Raw genomic sequence first — 20,385 nt, forward strand, 5'->3', positions numbered from 1 at the left:
GGGGGGGGGGGGGGCAGTGTCAGACTTTGAAAACCCGGTGACAGAGAATCTGATTCTGAATTTGATTGGACAGTACATGCTTCAATGTGAGCTGTTTTTTTAAACAGTTAAAATTAAATAACAGAGCAAAGGAAGTTAGCTCACTTGTCAATCAGAGGGACGCCAGAAGTACAGCACTTAAACATGTGTGAGAAGATGCACTTAGCATTCCCTGCAATTACTGTCCTTCTCCACCCCTTCACATTCTTTCAGACCATCAAGAGTACTTCTACTGTATGAATGTGAGCTGTTGAAAAAAAAAAAAAAAAACAATGCGTGTGTGGTCAAGAAAAAGAGAGAGCTTCAACGTATACATACCACCACCATGAATGTAAAAATCCTGGAGGTTCCCCAAGTGTGATGTTCTTCTCCCATCGGATCTGAGAGAAAGAAGTGGGATAGAGGAAAAGGGTTGAGGGGAGAAGACAGAGCAGGGAAATGAAAAATTAGACACTGCTGCATGTTTTATGCATAATGTAATCATTTTGCTCAACTGTCCTTCCAGCTTTAGACAGACAGAGCGATGGTCAGACAGAAAAATAGGCTGACGGGCAGTGCAGTGAAGTGCAGTGCGGTGCGAAGTTTGCGGATGAGACACTGTGACTGTCTTGAAGCAGCAGCCCTCTCCACTGCCCTCACAAACCAGCAGAGCTCCTGCCTGTATCTGGACACCGAGATAAGATCCAGTGAGAGATAGCAGACCCGCTGCCTGCTTCACACACTCCTACTGCCGTGACTTGGCACACACACACACACACACACACACAACACACACACACACACACGCACACACACACTCAGTGCATACAGTCTGAGTGATGATTCACCAGAGTCTGTGAGGACAGCATGAGAGCAGCAAGATTTCTCTATTTTTCCAAATATATATATATAGAAAAACAGATCCAAGCTTCAGATTTCTATTAAAGGCTCTATTCTATAGATTTCCCCAGTGCAGTTTATAGTGATGTGATGTGCCGTATGTGGGTGTGGGCCTGTTGATTTAATGCTGCTAAAGAGCTGAGCGCTGCACTGTGCAAGAGAGCATAGAGTGGCGAGTTCTCCTGGGGACAGAAGTGTTTTGTGTGTATACTATAAACGTGTGTGTGTATGTGTGTGTGTGTGTGTGTGTGCGTGTGCATGAGCTTCTCACTGAAGGAGGAACAGAGGCTAATTGAGGCAGGAGAGTCCAGGTGATAGCGCTCTCATTAGATGAGCAGGTGTGTGTGTGTGTGTGTGTGTCTGTGTGTGTGTGTGTTTGTGTGTGTGTGTGTGTGCCTTCAGTCTACCTACGAGGATAGTAATCCCTTATCTATTGAAACATTTGTGCATGTTTTTCTCTGTGAGTGAGTGTATGTGTGTATTTGTGTGAAGACAGAGACTGTGATATACAGATGCTTGGAGAGCTGAACGCACTGCTGCTTAAGGAAACATCTTCACTCCTTTAACAACTCACATGCCGGAATTAAGAAAAATCATCCTCAATCTATAGAATACCTACAAAACAATACAACCCAACAGAAGAAAACAAGACAAATTTAGCTTTGTTATCTATATTTTAGTTTTTAAAAATCTTTACTGAATATATTGACTACACTCCTACCATTAGCCTTGAGAGTGTTCATCAGAAATGTCTGTTGTGTATTGACAAAAAACTCAAATTTGTTTTTTCTAGAGTTTTCAACTTTCAAAAGGAGCTTTAAAAAAGAATATTGCCCAGTACTGTCTGTATTTACCTGCATATTCTTTGTTTATAGTGCATCTTACATGCCTCTTATGTACTTACGAAGGTACTTCTCAATGTTGTTGTGTTTTATTTACTGTCTTTCTTAATGACACATATGGACCTTTGTTATCATGGTAACAGGGTAAAAGAAACAATGCTGGTTATCGTTTTCACGGAGGTCTCCTGTGTGAAAGTTGTCGACCCATCCATCCATCCATCCATCCATCCATCTCCTTTCCTCCTCTCACAATTACTACAGTGCTAGATTACTAAAGGTCGCCTAACAATAAAACCTAACTATATCATAAGCTGCTTGCCCAGGGGCTTGTTTTTTTATGGGAACACTGTCTCATTGTCGTGCACTGAGCACTCTTGTTCACTATTGTGAGAAGAAAGCAGCAGGAGAATGAGGAGGAAACAAGGAGGCACTAAGTAGTGAGGAGGTTTAACAGGAGCATAAAGGGAGGGAAAGGAGAGAAAAGAGGGATGATCAATGTATAAAAGAAAGAAAAAGAGGGGAAAAAAATCAAAGCAAGGAGAGGGTGATCAGGTCTTGTGGACTTTAAGAAGAGCTGGGGAACAGTGAGCGAGCGCTAACACGGTCATTGGATAGAACAAATCTGTCTGTTTGCAACCTTCCAATACTCATGAGAAATCCCTCAACACTTGAAAGCCTACAGCTAGAAGCACATGAAGGGGAAAAGGTGAAAGGTCAAGCTGCAGTGTTTGCTTGGATGTACCCATTACTGTCAGTCTAATCCTAATACACTGACTCTGACCATATAAGACAACCAAAATGAAAACGAAGCTGTGGTTGAAATAAACAAAATCATTAAGCAATATACCGTTGCAGGCGCAGCATTTGAGACAACTGGCGTCAAATTGACTTAGCAGTCTTAGCATGCATGCCTTGTGGACATGGGCTGTTTGTGTGAGTGTCTGTGTGTATGTTGTTTTAATCCCTGTCTATATAGATGTTGTTTTAATTCCTGTTTGAGGCCGTTTAAGTGTGTGTGAATCTATGAATGTGTGTGTGTGTGTGTGTGTGTGTGTGTGTGTTTGTGTTTGTGTGTGTGTTTGTGTGTGTGTGTGTGTGTGTGTGTGCCTCTGGTTGCCTGCGACCCACAACTTCACCCCTTTCCAGCAGCTCACCAATAACACTCAATTTCTGGGAGAAGATTCACCCACAAGGACTCTGAAATCAGTGAGGCTCTCCGCAGCCCGACCACTTAATCTCCCTGTGCTTTTTAGATGTCCACTCCTGGCTGTTGGCAGGTGGGCCGGCCTCCAGCAGCCGTGCCCACTCGCCCTCCTGCCTGCACACTATAAGCAAAGGCAAACAAATTCTGTCTCATTGCGTGTGATTGACGCCTCCGTCCCAGTGAGAGTGGTTTAGGGTAAGTTTTTTTTTTTTTTTCTATTTTATCTTTAATTTCTTTCCTTCAAAAATCCAAACCCTTTTCAACTCAACTGAAGGAGATATTACTTTTTAAAAGATTAATTGGGGCATAACTCAGCAAAACCTTTTCACAAAACTATTCCTTTACCTGAACATGTAATCAGAACTCCATTGGTTCCTAAGCAAATTAAAAACAAAACTTTTCCACGTCACCAAAACTTGTTGCAAGCACTTAAAGGGGTGAAGATGTTTCCTTAAGCAGCAGTGCGTTCAGCTCTCCCAGCATCTGTATATCACAGTCTCTGTCTTCACACAAATACACACATACACTCACTCACAGAGAAAAACATGCACACATCTTTCAATAGATAAGGGATTACTATCCTCGTAGGTAGACTGAAGGCACACACGCACGCGCACACGCACACACACACACACACACACACACACACAGACGCACACACACGCACACAGGTGACCAGCTGAACAGCTTGTTAAAATGTCCTGTTAAAGTTAAAGCTTACTACACTCTCACTTCTGGGCGTGTGCATTGTGTGCGTGCGTGCGTGCGTGCGTGCGTGTGCGCCACACATCTGTGAGCTTGTGCGGGTGCAACCGTATCTTTATGTGACTCTACACCGAGCTCACCTGATGAAATTATGTCAGTATTAAAGTTGAATGATATAGACCTGCCCTTGCTTGCCATTAAAGCCCTCTCTCAGTGTTGGGAAGCGTATTAAGTGGAGCCGAATAAAGCCAGTGGGCAGGAGAGGTGTTGTACAGGAGAAGGCCTGGACACAGGACCATTAGCAGGAAGGATGTCCATTAAGGAAAAGGATGCAACACATTAGAGCCCTTACCTCTTCGACAGTTCAGGGGCCTAATATGAGACTAATAAGTCTAGCAGACCTGGGACAAATGGTTATGTTTGGAATGGTTTCAAATATTAAAGGTACACTCGATTTACCTCACTGATGACTGGCTTCGCTTTCTAAATGTCACCGCTGAAAGTGAGCAGCAGCACATGCTTACAATATGTCAAACTGCTCTGATTATACAGACTTTATGATTACAAATTAGAGATAATAATGAAGGGCAGGTAATTACGTAGCCCTATGGATGCCATGTTTACATTGTCCCAAATTAATAAACAGTAAAAAAGAACATTACTGTTGTTCAACCACTGTAAAAAAATAAATAAATAAAACAGGCCTTAGCTCACTGACATTAATATTGTTATAGTTTCCAAAGTCCAGACCCCAGCTTGTAGGAAGATTAGTCAACAGCTGCTTGAACCCACGACAACCTATAATGTGAGTTCCATTCCTGATCATACAATAGAGAGGGAATCCTTTTCCTTTCAAAGGGAACTGAAAGAACTTCTTACCTCTGACAGGAAGGTCTGTGCTGATTTCTGTGCGCCGACATGGAGCAAATACTCGTACACATATAAAGCTAACCTGGAAAACAGAGACAAGGAGAGAGGGAGAGAGAGGTCAGTGCGGAGGATCACATCTTATACATTCCATTAGCTCCTCAAATCATTTCACTCTGGAAAACACTGCTCATTTCAAAGATTATTTCAAAACAAGCTAATGCTCTTTCTTCATCCCTAAATGTGTCGCACTTGTTTCATTTCATGTGGTCCATCAACTATAGTCCAGCAAATGTTCACAATTGGCAGAAATCATCACTGTGTCATCTGAGATGGAGCTTGGATAAACAAGAGTTTTTACAGTATGGAGATCATATATGCTGCGAAGGAGTTGTAAACGTGTGATGGAAAGCTCTGCAGCTCTGAGCTGGAGAGCCTCGGTGGCACTCAGCCATTTCCCTGTGGTTTTAGGAACTGAGCTGTTGAGGCACAGGGGCTGAAAACAAAATAGTGTAGAAACATGGACAGAGGAGACGAAAAATATCCACAGATGTGGCTGAAGTTGAACTCTCAGATAGTACCACAGTGCTCGCTGGATTCCTGTAATTACACGTGCTGATGCTTATTTATGCATCAGGCATAGGGGTGGAAAAATGGCAATAAATTGTAATTAATTTCTTAAAATGAAAGATTCCTAAACAAACTCACAGAAACACAGTCCTCACATATTATCAGCCTATCAAGCTTTTACGTAACCAACAGACACAGAGCGACATGAGCATCCCATTTGAGTTAAATCCCACATCCTGACAAATACTCACATTTTAGCTCTGAATTGGTCCATAAAACTCAAATATGGTTCAAATACAGGGGTGTTAGAGAGAGCTGTCGGGACCCAACCACAGGCTCAAACAACAACAACAACAACAACAACAACAACAACAACAACAGCAACAACAACAGCAACAACATAGCTGATACAAGTATCAAAGGGCTGAAAAGTTTGGTGGTGACTAGTGGACTAGGCTCTACCAGCAATCCTTTCACATCATGAGCAGTCATTTAATTTAGTGGAGACAGCAAAAATACTAAATCTGTCTTTAAAGCCGTTACCAAACACAGAGTGTCACAGAAACTGCAGCTGAAAGGAGAACTGTGGCAGGTTTAACAATTTAGTCATGGAGAGAACGAATCATACTTATATATAACTAATAACACTAATCTGACTTGGTTCACTATAACATCGTTTTAAACAAGTCATTCAAATTTTCACTCTGCAGTTTCCCACCAAAAATGTGACCAAGAATAAAAACACACATTGTTGTTTTCACTATGAAGAAAAGTGAAAAAAAATCAGTTTGTGTGACACGTTGATCCGAAGCATAAAATGTTTCTAGTCTTTATGCTAAGCTAAGCTAAGCTATCTGTCTCCCGGCAACAGCTTCAAATGTAACGGACAGATGCGAGAGAGGTTTGAATCTTCTTCTCCGACGCTATGCAAGAAATCTACTGAGCTTATTTCCCAAATGTTGAACTGCTCCTTTAACCACTCCAACCTCGATCCGACTGAACAAAGGCCTGTTTTTCCACTGAAGAGGTAAAAGGACAGACAGATTACAAAAGACTGTAGATGGTTCTGAGTCTGATCAATTAAAATCACACATCTCCATATCAGTGTGATTTTTTTATACTCTCTCTCTCTCTCTCTCTCTCTCTATCGCTCTCTCTCTCGCTCGCTCTAACAGCTGACTCATCCTCGTTACTTGTCATGGCTGTCTCCTTGTTAACTGTGGTAACCGTCATCCCTGAGAGAAAGAAGGGATCAAGACTACAGAGGCTGGCCCAGACTTCAGAAAAGAGCTACTTAATAACAATAATGTTGTCTTCTGCGTCTACAGCTCAGTGTTTCTACTCCCTTACCAAATGCAGACTAGACAGACCACAGACCACAAGAAGAGGGGAGCCGCTGTGCCCGTGTGTGTACGGTGGTCGACTGCTTTAAAGCTGATCACATGCGTCAAGGCCGGAGCAGACACTGAGTTGTAATGTTTGGGTTGATGCAGGATGATACTGAATTAATCAATAATGAGCCGGGGCGTGAGTCGAACAACCTGAACCTTTATCCTCTCAAAGATATCGCTGACTTTCACTGCAATGTCTGATCAACCAACCGCTAAAAGAAAATTATCTGCTAAATCTGGTCCAAACCAGTTTCAACTAGCATTAGACACTAGATGCTATCGACTCTTGTATTTCTCCCTCTTACATCAGTTACAACTGTATCAACACTCATTTCAGATATTCAGTGTAAACACCCAGTTAAAAAACAATGTGTACGTCTATGTTGTGTGATGACGGGGGGGTGGTCAGGCCAGGTCACAGATTGCACGTACAGAAAAGGATTAGTAGGAGAAACCACTTGCTGTAAATGTTTAATATTGATCTCAGATGGAGCGGCTGTCTTGGTGTCATCGAGTGAAACTGATTAGTGTTGTGTTTAGGAGCTAGCCTATCACATTCAATTACGTGTTGCTGCCTGAAAATTTGTGTAATGAAATTGCTGTGTGATTTGTTCACTTCAGAGGTTTCTATTTCACTTAGTTTGGTTCCAGATGAAGTCACAGCTTCTTCTTCTTCATCCCCCACCCTCAAAAAAAAGAAATGCAATTCCACACTTTTATATACATCTATATCAGCAGATAACATATGATAAAACTAGTTATTGTGTTTTTCATAAGAAGGCACAGCTGTCCGTTACCTTACATTTGACTGGTATTCAATGTTTTTAGTGACACTGTTAAATGTGAATGAAAAAACAAAAGAAATGTTTTGGTTTTTATTTTTCACCTGAAAAAAAAAAAAAGTTCAAAGTGTTTTTGTTTTTTAGTTCAAAATAGTGATTAATGTCTTTCTCTCGAGACCAAGTTAAGGTGGCCTCTTCCCTGTGGGGCAAAACGCAGGTGAAAAGACATCCACATACTGTATATCTCGCTGGTGCACCTAAACCTGAATGGCTGTAAGCGCATGGTAATAAATGCAACCAACTCAGGTGAGAGTCCACAGGTCCTCTCTTCTCTGGTCAGGGTTTTGGCAGCTGCATTTAGCTGTATTTTAGTGAGTGAATCAAATTGAACCTGAAAAAATAAATGAGGATGGATATAACACTACTTTAAATGTCAGATTTGTCCCTTTTTTCCCTTGTTTTTGGGGAAATGACTATGTTTTGCACCATCAGCATGAACAGTCCAGGGGTGTTTATGTTTCCCGGGCTTTTGGTAAAATGGGGAGTCCATTGGTTTAAAACGTTGGGGGGGGGGGGCCCCAAGCCTTTTTTCCCAGTGTGAAAATACCCAGCGGCAGGCGTCAGCTCCTATACACCCTGTTCACACTGTACAGCATCGAACAGAGATTCCCATGAGCATTGCAGCAATGAAATTTTCATGGCAGAGCCTGGTGTGATCTGAGGGGCTCTATGCCCTAGCGATGGGCACCTGCCCTGGCTGCAATGCATTATTTAAAAACACTCATTCAATCCAGGCTTCAGGGGACACCTTTTTATACTCTGTCAGAAGCAGTAAGTGTAACTCAGCTGAGGAGGAGACTTTTTTGCGGGCTCATGGAGCAGAGCCCGAGGAAGGCCAGGTAGTTAAAGGAGAGGTGGGGGTGGATGTACTGTACAGGAGAGCTGTGTCAGAGGCAAACTGAAGGTCAGGGCCACAACTTTTCCCTCTGTGCATACTGTAAACCTGAATTCCTTCCCTGTGAACCTTGCACTAGTTACACATGTCACTCAGGAATAAAAGATGAGATGCTTACAAGGCAAAACCACAACCACACACAGTCCACTTCTCGTCTCACATTTCCTCTCCTACACATTTCACTCTCCTTCCTCGGCCGAAAACATCCACAAATGAAATTTAACAATAAAATATTCTGTAGCAACTTACATGACGAGAAACAGGAGATCAGTCTGAGTGGAAGGAAGAACGTTTGACCTTTGCCTTGACCGCTGACTGGATATCATGATATAAAGCTAGTGTGTGAGTTTACATTGCAATAACCACAAAGCCATGTGGTGCATCTGCTGTCTGTTTCTCATGCTCCCTCTCTTAAGCTACAAGATCATTTGCAACGGGTTTCCAGCCTTGCTGGACTGTAGCTGAGGCACACAACACTACAACACCATTTCTGATCTTCTTTCCTTTACTGGCCCTTACCTCATGTGGCCTAACTAGTACTTTGCTCCATGTCCACACATCAAGGAGATCTCTCCCACTGCCTCGTCCCCTGGAAACACACCTGACATTTAGCCCCAGGCTGCCCCGTCCAGCCTTCCCTTTCCTTCCCTCGCCTCCAGAGACAAGGGCCTCTCAGCTGAGTTTAGCCAGCTAAAGCACAGACAGTTAGCAAATTAACTTTCATGTCTTGGTTTCAATAATTCAGCAGTGAGAGCAGGGGCAGGGCGAGGTAAGGTATGCACGGAGGAAGTGATGGAAGAGGATTAAGCAGTGCCCGTTACTGCATCTGCTTTCATACACAATCTAAGTCTTTTGGAAAAGAATAAAGATATATAGCATACATAATTTATAGATCCAGTGGCGTCCTCTATGTAACACGAAGCGTAACTGAATAAAAACACAAAATATTATCTCCTAAATATTAAATATTTATAGACATCTTATAAAAGCAGCACAGATCTGACACTGTGGTGGTGAACAGGTGTGAATGTAGTGATGTATCACTTGAAGGTGAATGAAAGGTTGGATTCCTGTTTGAGACACCTGTGATACTGTGAAGCTGTTTCACTAAAGCTTATTCCCACTGCACACACTGTTTATATTTGCTTGGCTTTGTTATGGCAGTTCCTTTGTCAAAACAAATCAGTGTCTATAAGCGTGTAAACACGCATGGCTTTAGCCATGGGTTAATCCACACACTGTCACACAAACACACACACACACACTTACAGTACTCTGACTCTCCTACCAGCAGCCAGCCTGACTCTGCTCTGTGCAGTTACCAATCATCAGACTCACCTGTAAATGTCCTCTAACCTCACAGTTTCATTGTCTGATAACTTGTTCATTTTCAGCAAAGTTTGAAAAGTTTTCACTCACAAATATGTTTTTTAAGTGAAAGAGGCAGAGGAGAGAGCTTCACTGATTTGTGATAAGGGATTATTATTGACATAGCTGACATACTTTTGTTATCACCACAGTCTCCTCCCATAGGCGTTAATGAGGACAACAATGTGAGGTCACTTACCAGGAAAAATTAATCCAAACTTTAAAAAGAATCACTTGTTTTATACATCTAAAAAGACTTAAGGAACACATTATGTCTTTTTACCTGTTCAGACACATACTTTTCTCTGTATTCTAATTAAAGACAAACACTTCTCTTCTGCCAAACTGATTAACAACTTCAAGCACGTAGCCTCAATATTTATACTGTCTCCTTTATTTCAAGTGAGAAAACTAACAAATTTGTGCGGATGCACCCAAAGCAGCTGACGAAAGGCAGCATTAATTGACTGTTGACATATCTGAATGAAAGCACAGTCAGCCAAAGGGTGCCGAGGGTAAATCAAGGGTTTCTTTACTTTTAGAGCAGTGTTTCTGCCTATGTTAGTGCGCAGCTCTTTATGCTTCCCTCAAAAGCCTAAAATGCAGATGGCAGAGCCATCTGTGTAGAATCAAAACCATGCATTCAGACCTGAAGATCCCCATTAAACTGCATGTAAATACGTGGGAGGAGCCAGAGGAGGAGTGGAGGATGTAAAGAACCCCATGTTCAAAACAAACTGATTAACTTTACACTTGAAGTTCTTTCCCCAAACAAATCCAGAAACACTCGAAATCTCACAAAAAATGTCTGTCAACAAACAGAGAGTATTAGAAAACAAATGCAGGGAGCAGAATACTTTAGAAAACTAAGGACGGGCTTTTAAAAATGAGATGTTTGATCACACTATGAAATATTTCTGTGAATGGCACCTTTAATTAAGATGCCGGATTCATCAGTGCACATTTCAAAGGGGTTCCAGTTACTAAATAATAAGGTGACATTAATATTGAAGCTGCTGTGTTACCCCTGATCAAATTAAATTAAATAAAAACTGGGAAACACTGGGAAAAAAAATAGTGTAGAGTAATTAATTTCTCTGGTCACAAGAGCAATAGTTCTTCCTTTATCTTTATCATTATTATTAGCATCTCTTCTTACAAAATGTCTAATCACAATAACGCTTCTCAAGGATGTGCAAATAAAACACTTCACTCCCCCCCTCATGATTGATACATGTGATCTCAAGACGGCGAGACCAGGCAGCTCAACTCTACTTGTATGGCGAGGCCTTGGCTGTGTGGAGGAATCCACATAAGTGTGAAATGTACGTGTGACTGTTTTATGTTGTATTTCTGAACAAACAGGTTGGATTCAAGCCTTGGTTTCAAGGCTTTACATGAAGTAAAAAAACCATACACACACACACACACACACACACACACACACACACACACACACACACACACACACAACACACACACACACACACACACACACACACACACGGCCTTGTGCAGTGCTGTAAACAGACTGAAATGCACACTTGAGTAGGTATCTTGGAGCATTTTACTCTACACTATTCAGGTGGCTGCTAAATGAAGTGTTTACTATTAAACATAGGAGGACCTGCTTTACTATAGAGGAGCATTTGCTTTTTCTTTTAAACTTTTAGTGTCTACCGCTGAACACCTGTACACACCAGGTAACATGCATCAAGGCACCAGCTGTAGCGAAACTCACAAGTCCTACCTGAAACAAACGAAGCGTCACTTCCTATGGTGTTATGTAGGAGATCACCTGCAGCACTGACAACTTTGCAGCACATACAGTAAGCTACCGCTGTCAGATCTTTTTAAAAATTCACTCTTTCCTTGGAGTTAATAGAGACGGTGTTGTAAAAATAATTATAAAGATACTGTTTCTTTTGGCTTTTCCAAGACTTCCAGACTGAGGTTAATACCCAGTTTCCCTGAAAAGCCTCAGCAGCTGGCCGTCACTCAAAACGACACCAGACTGCTAACAAAACCAAGTGCGGTGTTAAAAAATACATTCTGCGGGCCCTCTCTTTTTGAAATACTGTTTGTGTACTGTACGTCCTGTATGTGAAATACTTTAAGATTTAATGAGACAACACTGTCAAATAATACTCACAGCAGCAGAAGTCCTGCCAGGGACTACAGAAGAAGGCGGTTCATAAAAATTAAAATAGATTCATCAATAAATATTTCCTTTTGCAACTTCGTCCTTGTTGCACCAAATGGCCCAGTGCAATTTACATGTGGTGCCAACACCCTTGTATTGTCTGACTGTTTTCAACTGTACAGGGAAAACACTGCCAAGGACAAGTTACATTTTTCTCTAGTTTGTACTCTTCCTTCAACAAGTTGTACGTATCAAATCGAACTGCATTATAGTGCGACTTAGTCTAAATCAAAAGAATAATAAGCTCAAACTGTCATTACTGGAGTAAGTGCATATTGTGGAGCGCACGAAGAATAATCGCTAAATATTTGATTAGAGCTGATGTACAGTGATGTAAATATTTTTAATTTTCTCTTGTATTTTGAACCAGAACTGATTCCAACCTTACTTTCAGGAGAGAGATAGAAAAGTTGTATTATCAACTTATAGTTTATCCAATTAAGTAAGTATATGATTTGATTATCAATCCTCTAAGCAAGAGCTGCAGCTGTAATAACCGAGTCTGCTTTAATCCGATACAAGTCCATCCGGGGCGCCCTCTTTTCAATATCTGAATATGTAAAGAGCCAAATGAATATGTAAATATGAATATGAGCTAATTCAGTGATGCATTGAGGCAGCTGTTGTGAACTCCACGTTTACAAGGAAACATGTGTTGGCCCTGCGGGGCAGGTTAGGGTGACAAGACAGGTGAGGGGAGAGGGCACGCGTGGCCCATTATGTCTGGACAATGACTATAGGCCTGTGACACACACAGATACAGACACACAGACTGATCTAAATATAGCCTATACACAGGTTTAAATAACATATTTACTGTGGCGCTTCTGATAAATGAGGGGTGGGAATAAATGCAAACAACACTTAAAAGAAACAAATTCAAGAATCTTGTTATTCACAAGCAGCCTCACCACAGAAGCATTCATCATTTCCAGTTCTCAAAAGACTTGCATTTCGTATGAGTTAATTTATTAATCCTCCTCCTACACCATCATTTGAAATACATGCTGCCTCTGCACTGATTTCACTACCAATAACACATGGAGCATAATCCACACTCCCTGAACAAGCAAGTGCAACTAAAAACTGTCCAAAAACACAGCATTTAAATAAGCCATTGATTTCAATGTATTGTACACAGAGTGACGAAGCTAAGGCACACGAACAGGTGTAAAAGCAGCCTGGCGTCTGCTCATGGTTCATATGCAATATTAAAGCATCCTATGCTGGTTCAAAGGTCACTCTGCCTGCTGTTCATAAAACCACATGGGACTGTTTTCATTTAGGATTCACTCTTCAACGCAGACACAAACACACAGAGAGCTGCTCAATTTTCCAATAAACTGATGTGAATTCAGAGTGAAATTAAACACTCTTGGCACCAGACATGTACAAAGTCGTATTCGAGGAAGCTTACACTAAGCACATGAGCAAGCCACATCTCTAGAAAGCTTAATCAATTGAATGTGACGCGGCAATGCATCAAAAAATACAAGAGAGTCTCCAAAGAAATTTTGTTTCTATTACAGATGTATGAGGTGCTGTGTAACAGCACAGCCTCCCAGGACTTGACAGTGTTTTTAGATTACAATTGTATCTCAGCAGGGATTCCTCCTCACTCCTCTAACCTCAGACTGTTTCATGCTTAAAAATAGCTAATGATGATAAAAGACTACTGATCTGAAGTGCTGGGATGCAAAGGGGGTCCAACTCTTTGAATGGTCCCACACAGAAATATTCTGGATAGCAAAGGAAGAGCAGGCATGAGAAGCAGTGCAGCTTCCAGTATATAAGGGACAGTGACATTTAAAAGTTACATTGGCTTTCTACGTTTAATTAAAAAGCGACAGTGCATGAACCGACAAGCGTTGTTTATACGTAAATAAACAACATTAAACGCCAACACAATATTTAGCAAACAATGCATTTAGCTGCATCGTATTTAAAAGCACACCTCAGTGGGTTTTTTTTTTTTATTTTTTTTTTTTTTGTTGCAACATTTCCAGACACAAAAACCATAATAATTACATGCGACTCTACATTCAGCAACCGGTCTAACGATAAAAGTCTCCTTTAGTCATGATTACAGCTCAATGTCCGTGGCAGCATGACTCTCCTTCGTGTGAGTGGATGCTAAAAAGTTTACCACCGCTGCATGACTGCCGAATGGGACAAAACTTTTCCCTTCATCGCTAGGTTTGACTGCGCCCGGCAAAGCGCCTCAAAAACATGAGCAACAAAGCTGAACGTTTCTATGTCTACAACCACAAGATAATTCAACCATCCAGCAGCTTCACGTCCTAAAATGTACACGAGACCACCGAGCAGCCTGCCCGCACAGGGACGAGCACCCCGCAGAAACATGTTTCACCCGAAATGAAACGAAAATGCGCTTCTCCTACTTTAGATGCAGCAGCAGAAACGTGCAGTTTACTACAGAGGATCACACAATAAAAAAAATACATTGTTGCTCTCCAAACCGTTGCGAGTTACAAAAGAGGTGTGTGCGCTTTGCACACGTACACGATATTAGTAAATATCCTGTGCAAAAAGCAAAAGTGCAAACAAGAGGTAAAATTTAAAAAAAAATAAATAAAAAAGTTTAAGAGACGCACCTCTAAGGTGGTCGGAGGGGAGGGGGAAACCGCACGGAGGAGCGCACTTTAGTACAGTACACTCCTTTTAAATTACAGTACCTAGTTTAGAAAGTTGACTCCCCTCCTCTGCCCCCCTCGCCTGCATGATAAGCAGGTAAACTCTCACATATAGCGCGGAATTCACTTACTTTTCTCTCGCTTGGCTATCGGAAGGGACGACAGCTCCTTTACCTTTGGCGTACATGCTGGATTCTGTTTTAAGACTTTTGCCCCACTCAACACCTGTCAAAGAAAGCAGCCAGGAAAACGCTCCATCTCCATAGCTACCCCTTTAGTGTTTTTCCTCCCCCCCTCCCCTTCCCTCCCCTCTCCCCCCTTCCCCTCCTCCTCCTCCCCCCTCCTCCTCCTCCTTCTCTCTCTTCTCCCTCCCTCTCTTTCTCTTCTTCTTTTTTTTTTTTTTTTTTTTTTTTTTTTTTTACATCTCCAACATTGGCCACAAATCAGGCACAGTTTCTATTGGGGGGACTTGAAACCGTCCTCTGTTGGATTTTTTTTTTTTCCCTCCTCAGCCGCTGTTCCGCAGGCCTGCTCCTCCTCCCTCCGCTGTGCAAAAGGAGGGGGCTCCTTAAAGGGAAACACACACTTCTTGTTTACTGACCTCAGAAACATGAGGAGAGAAAGGGGGAAGACGGGGAAAGGCATGCCGGTTGCAGGCTCTGTTCTTCGGGTCAGCTTCTTTTGGGAGTCTCGTAATAGTTGTTATGTGTTTTGTTTTTTTTCATTCCAAGAGTTTGACTCCAGTTTGATTTTCACTCACACTAAGGAGGACGCCACTGTCATTTTGAATATACTACATACTGTTACCAATGGGAGGAATTACTGTGTCCACATTGTGATGTGTTCTTGACATAACAAGTGGGTTTTTTTGTTAACAAAATAACTACTGCATCTTATGAGCTCAGGAAAAGTCTTATATGTTGCTGTTTCAGTGAACAAATTATTATTTCTTAGTATAGCATCGCCAGAGAAAATACTTCAGTGATTGGTGGTGTCAAAAAAGGACACATCTGAAGGGGATTTCAGACTGAATATAAAGAAAATTTTGGCCATCTGTTGTTATTCAAGGGAATTTTAAGCCCAGTATCCTAGGACTTACATTACATTGCATCCAAGAGGGGCATCTGATCACGTGGCTGGTGGTCATAAACTTTCCACCCCCATGAGGGGAAGGATACGGGTGAGAAATGGAGAGTAATGAAGAAGGAAGAGACACCTTCCTGGGATGGGATATAAACTACTCATTAGAAAATGCTGTGTATTCAGCCTCACCTGCCCCATTTCCTCACCTCTAGTATTCATAGAGGTCATCAAGGAATAAAATTATTTTTATTTATTTATTTTTATTTGTAAATGGAGCCGAATGTCTCAAATGTTGGTGTAATTTAGAGTAAAATTGTGTTATGTTTGGGATGTAATGTTAACGTGTAAAATGGAGCATAAACTACACAGCGTTTTGGTGGTGTTTGAGTGTGAGTGAGAAAACAGTTCAATAAATTTGGTTCAAAGCAATGAAAGGTGATCCACAGTTGAATCCACACTGAATGCTGTTGTGCTGACTGTGAAGCGTTTGGAAAAATGAACTCAGTGTTAAGAAGTGTGTGTTAGCAACTGTGAAAACTATAATATTGGACCAGTCCAAAACTTTACGATTTACGTCCAGTGGCAACATTGGGAGCCAATGCATGAAGCATGTTTACTTAAGTTTACCTTTGTTCATTTTCCAGAACCACAGTTTTTGTCCCTCACGTGAAATACAGTGTACAGTCGTTGCCATTCACAGATATTGTTGTAAGAATTTTTTTTTGAATTTCCAATATCAGTGTTCCTGTCTAAGGGTAGGTGTCTGCACCCCAGATACAGTCGGACAGATGTTCCGACTGTATAGATGTTAAAATAGCAAGCAACCAATACGAACCATCTGTATGAGTGCAAAGTTTTCCTGTGCTGTGTTTGTACCACAGCTTAGCCTCACACACAGACAGCACACACATTTTAAATTAATTAGGCCTCAACTCACCTCAGTCTGAACACACCTCTCAGGTCAGTCTAACTACCGTTTTAAATAAAGCACACATTAAACAGTTTGTAGCCATAGCAACAACTGCTCATTGTTCATTGATTTATTGTCATTATGAGAAATACTGATTATTTATTTACTAATTTCCCTTTTTGTCCATGGTAATGGTATCATAAACCTTGCAATAATATCCTCTAAGGTGTGCTGATATAGAAACTAACAGACTCAATGGAGTAAAACCACTCGGCCTCATACTGTAGGATGCTTTACATTGTGGAGAGCTGCATGTGGTGCTTTCTATGGCACCATTAGCCTCATCCATTATTTTTGTAGATCGGGACAGCTTGTTGTGTAATATAACTTCTTAGTTTACTTTCTCATAACACCGCATTTCATTCAGTATCATATTGAAATTATCTTGGTGACAATTTTTTTCCTGGACAGTGTTTTCCAACACAGGCGCATTCTGTGTTGGACCCTTTCACACCAAACCTGATGACCCATGATATCCCTGCATCGAGATCCTTCCACAGGTCATATGGGAATGTAACAAGGGTCAGGGAGAGCGTCACATTGTTTTCTACTCACTGGTCCCGTCAAACCTCTTCATCAGACAACCCATATTACACACGTGGCTCAGACCCTGAACTTGATGGAGGTCGTCTATACAGGTCATGGGACACAGGAAAACACCTTTTCACCAACTCTTGACCCATGCTTAATGTTAAAGGGGCAGACACGTTGAACTGCTTGAGAAATGTTTATGATATTCATCACTGGTGCAAGTACTGTCAAACTGGTATGAGGAATAGCCCTTTAAATAAAGCTGGTTTTCTGGAAACCTTATTGATTTTTATTTATACTGTACGGTGTTTGTGTGATGATAATGAGGTCATAGTTGATGCACCTTTTTATTCATCATTATTTAATTCAAACTGAGAACTAGTCATTGTTGCATTCTGGTCAAAGTACAACCTATTACACAAACAGCTCTGAGGTTTACTTTATTGAATCAGCCAAAGGACACATGACCTTTGGTTATTCTGATGATTAAACAGTCAGAAATGAACAGGTTGGATGTGGAACCAGGAGTGATGAGTTAATCAAGGGCGTTCTTGGTTATCGCAGCGGAGGACTAAGCAGCGGTCTCCAGTGCCAACTTATACTCTCTGTTCTGCTCAGAGAGCGATCGCCCTACAGTTGGAGCACAGCTCTTACTGTACATTTTACATCTCACACACAGGCACAGTCCTTATGAGATCTTCAGCTGATTTCTTGTTAGCTAAATGGGAATTGCTTATCATTAGTCATTCCAACACTGAAACACCAGGGACCCGAGGGTAACCCACTTTCCCTGACACTCTTACACCTCCGACTCCAATTACAAAACAGCTGTAGGGAGGTGGCACACTGGTCGTTCCATATCATCGAATGTGACCAGCTCGTATAATAGCATCTATGATTAGCTGCTAGATCCTTAAAGTAAGACACATTTATGGTTTTTGTCAGCTAGGCCTGAAGGCAGGATGTGCTTGTGATCTTTAACTTTTAATATCCTATGGCATACTGACTTATCAGGTGAGTTTACTGCTCACAGAGATCAGTGTAAGATACTGCGCAGGCTGCTAGTGCAAGGACAAGGCAGAAACCAGATCTGAAAGATACACGTACACTCCCTTGAATTACTTCAGTTTGTTGTTATTTGTTTTAATTTTGACAATGTGTCGATCAATGGGGGGAAAAAAACTCGATTAATCAAAATGTAATTAACAGCATTACAATAAAACATCATAAAAGTGGTCTCACGCAGTCTTTTGGACCCCACTGGGAATTTGGTATCACTTCAACATTTTGACTACGCTTTGATGCTTTTCTGGCAAATAACTTGAAAAAGACCAAGTGTGTTCAAATAAAAGGATTTGAAAATACTGCAACAGTGAAGCTAACCCACAAACAGACACTTGTTCAGATTGGCACCACGCCATAGGTTTCAGGTGAAAGGTAAAAACTGTTAATCCAAAGGTTAAGTAATAAAAGTGTTAATATATGATGACTGTAAGACAATCTAATTTCAACTAATACACCTTGTAGAAGGATATCTTTCACTGATATTTATACACTGGGTCGGGTTAACAAAGGAATTAATGTGAGTGATATGAAACAACAAACCACGATTACGTATTATTATTTGGACAACCCGTAGCAATTTTGGGAGCAACCTTGAGCAAAAGTAGAGCAGTTTATTCCTGCTTCTCTCTGTCTTTTTCTCTTTTGGGCGGCCTTTCGTTCACTCAGATAAAACAATGTAGTTGCAAAGCCAGGGACCACCAAGCAATCTCTGGCCACATTGGCTTTCTTTACCCTGAAATGTGTGTTAAACTCTTGTTGCCCTGCTCCAGTCTGCAGAGTGCACTCCTTCCTGTCATGTTATGCAACAACTCCAGCAGCGAAGGTCCACATTAGACGTGCAGGCATCCAGTACCCAGTTTAGGTCTCTGCTCCACCCCGACATCGGCCTGCACGGGAAGGAAAAACACAATAAGTTGCAGTCCAGACCGGCAGAGGAATTCCCCCAGCCCCTGCCTTTGTGAGGCCAAATTATAATTAATCACAGGTTGAATAATTCAGCTCCGAACGAATGGACGCCTTTCCCAGCCCATTTCTCTGCACCTGCCTCAGGAGGCGTCCCCAGAGCCTGCATGTGTGCATGTGTAGGTAATGTTTGCATGTGTGCGTGTGCGTGGTGGAGGAGCTTCCCCAGGGCCAGTAAAAAAAGAGCAACACAAAACCCAAAAACAACCAGAAACAAGGCAGCAGTGAAACCTCCGCCCTGTGATCCCTATGAGTCAGCCTTGACTCGCATTGGCCCCTTGATCCGCCTCTTCTCCTCTCCTTCACTCTCAGTCCATCTTTCCTCCATTCCTCTTTGACACAACTGACTTATAGAAGAGAAATGGCACTTTTACATACGTTACAGTCAACAGGATTCCTTATGTCCCTGATTGGGTCAACAGGTTAGAGGAAGGTCATATGTGTCCATGTGACAGATTGAATTGGAGACAATGGGGGTGGGGGGTGGGGGGTGGGGAGGGGGGTGGGGGCATACTTGTGTGGCAAAATCATTGATGTTAATCCTGTCTTTCATGTAAGTGTGATATTTACACAGGAAACTGGAGATCAATAAATCAATCAATAAATCATTCAGCCATTGTTAATCTGAAACATATATTCAACTCTTGGCTGTCAGTCCAACACCCAATAGAAACCAGGGTCTCAAATTCACGCCTCCACAAACAAACTGGTTTGTTGCTAGGTTTCGTCATTTTAAGGTATTTACATTTTAACTGCAAAAACTACATATCTCAGCAAACACCACAGAAAATACTGGGAATGTAGGGAATTGTGTACAACAGTAAACAATTATATCCCTCTGCACAGCATTGCCTGGATAAACATCTACTGCAGCTGAAAGATTTTTGAAGCTGTAAGCCCCTGCTTACATAACTCCAAGCACTGTTATCCCAAATATGAACCTGTCTGTCTGTTATTATGTCTGTCTATCTGCTGTGCTGTCTGTCTGCTTGCCTACCTACCAGCTGTTACGTCTGTCCGCCTGCCTTCCTGTCTGTTTGTCTGTTTTCATTTGCGTCATTCCACTTGGTCACCAGGTTCGTCTGTGCCATTCCCAAACGCACGGCACCCTCCCCACACCCCCTTTCCTCCGCTTCGTACATCTGACACCCAGCGGCTATTGTGGGCCTCTGCTGTGATGAAGAAAGACTCTGTGCTCTTCAGCGCTCCCATAATTAGAGACAAAGAAAGAAGCAAAGCTTTGGCACTCGCTGATTTTGTGCCCCTCCTCTGCAGATACAGGTTGCAGACACACATGAAAGAAATAATAATAAA

General features: G+C 41.8%; 1 protein-coding gene across 2 annotated transcripts in view; it reads right to left on the reverse strand.

Annotated features, from left to right (window-relative positions):
• The window catches only part of ssbp4 (single stranded DNA binding protein 4), an 83,336-nt gene extending 68,593 nt beyond the window's left edge, over nt 1–14,743 (reverse strand). For both annotated transcript variants that reach the window (XM_056378478.1, XM_056378479.1), the window contains exons 1-3: nt 14,591–14,743; nt 4,549–4,621; nt 358–419 (exon numbers count right to left, since the gene is read on the reverse strand). In XM_056378478.1, the coding sequence (XP_056234453.1) occupies nt 358–419; nt 4,549–4,621; nt 14,591–14,646 (191 nt within the window). In that variant the 5' untranslated portion in view covers nt 14,647–14,743. The remainder of the gene's footprint in view (nt 1–357; nt 420–4,548; nt 4,622–14,590) is intronic.
• Between the last annotated feature and the right edge of the window lie 5,642 nt (nt 14,744–20,385).

Source organism: Seriola aureovittata, chromosome 6, assembly GCF_021018895.1.
Source record: "Seriola aureovittata isolate HTS-2021-v1 ecotype China chromosome 6, ASM2101889v1, whole genome shotgun sequence".
In the NCBI taxonomy this organism is placed as follows: Eukaryota; Metazoa; Chordata; class Actinopteri; order Carangiformes; family Carangidae; genus Seriola; species Seriola aureovittata.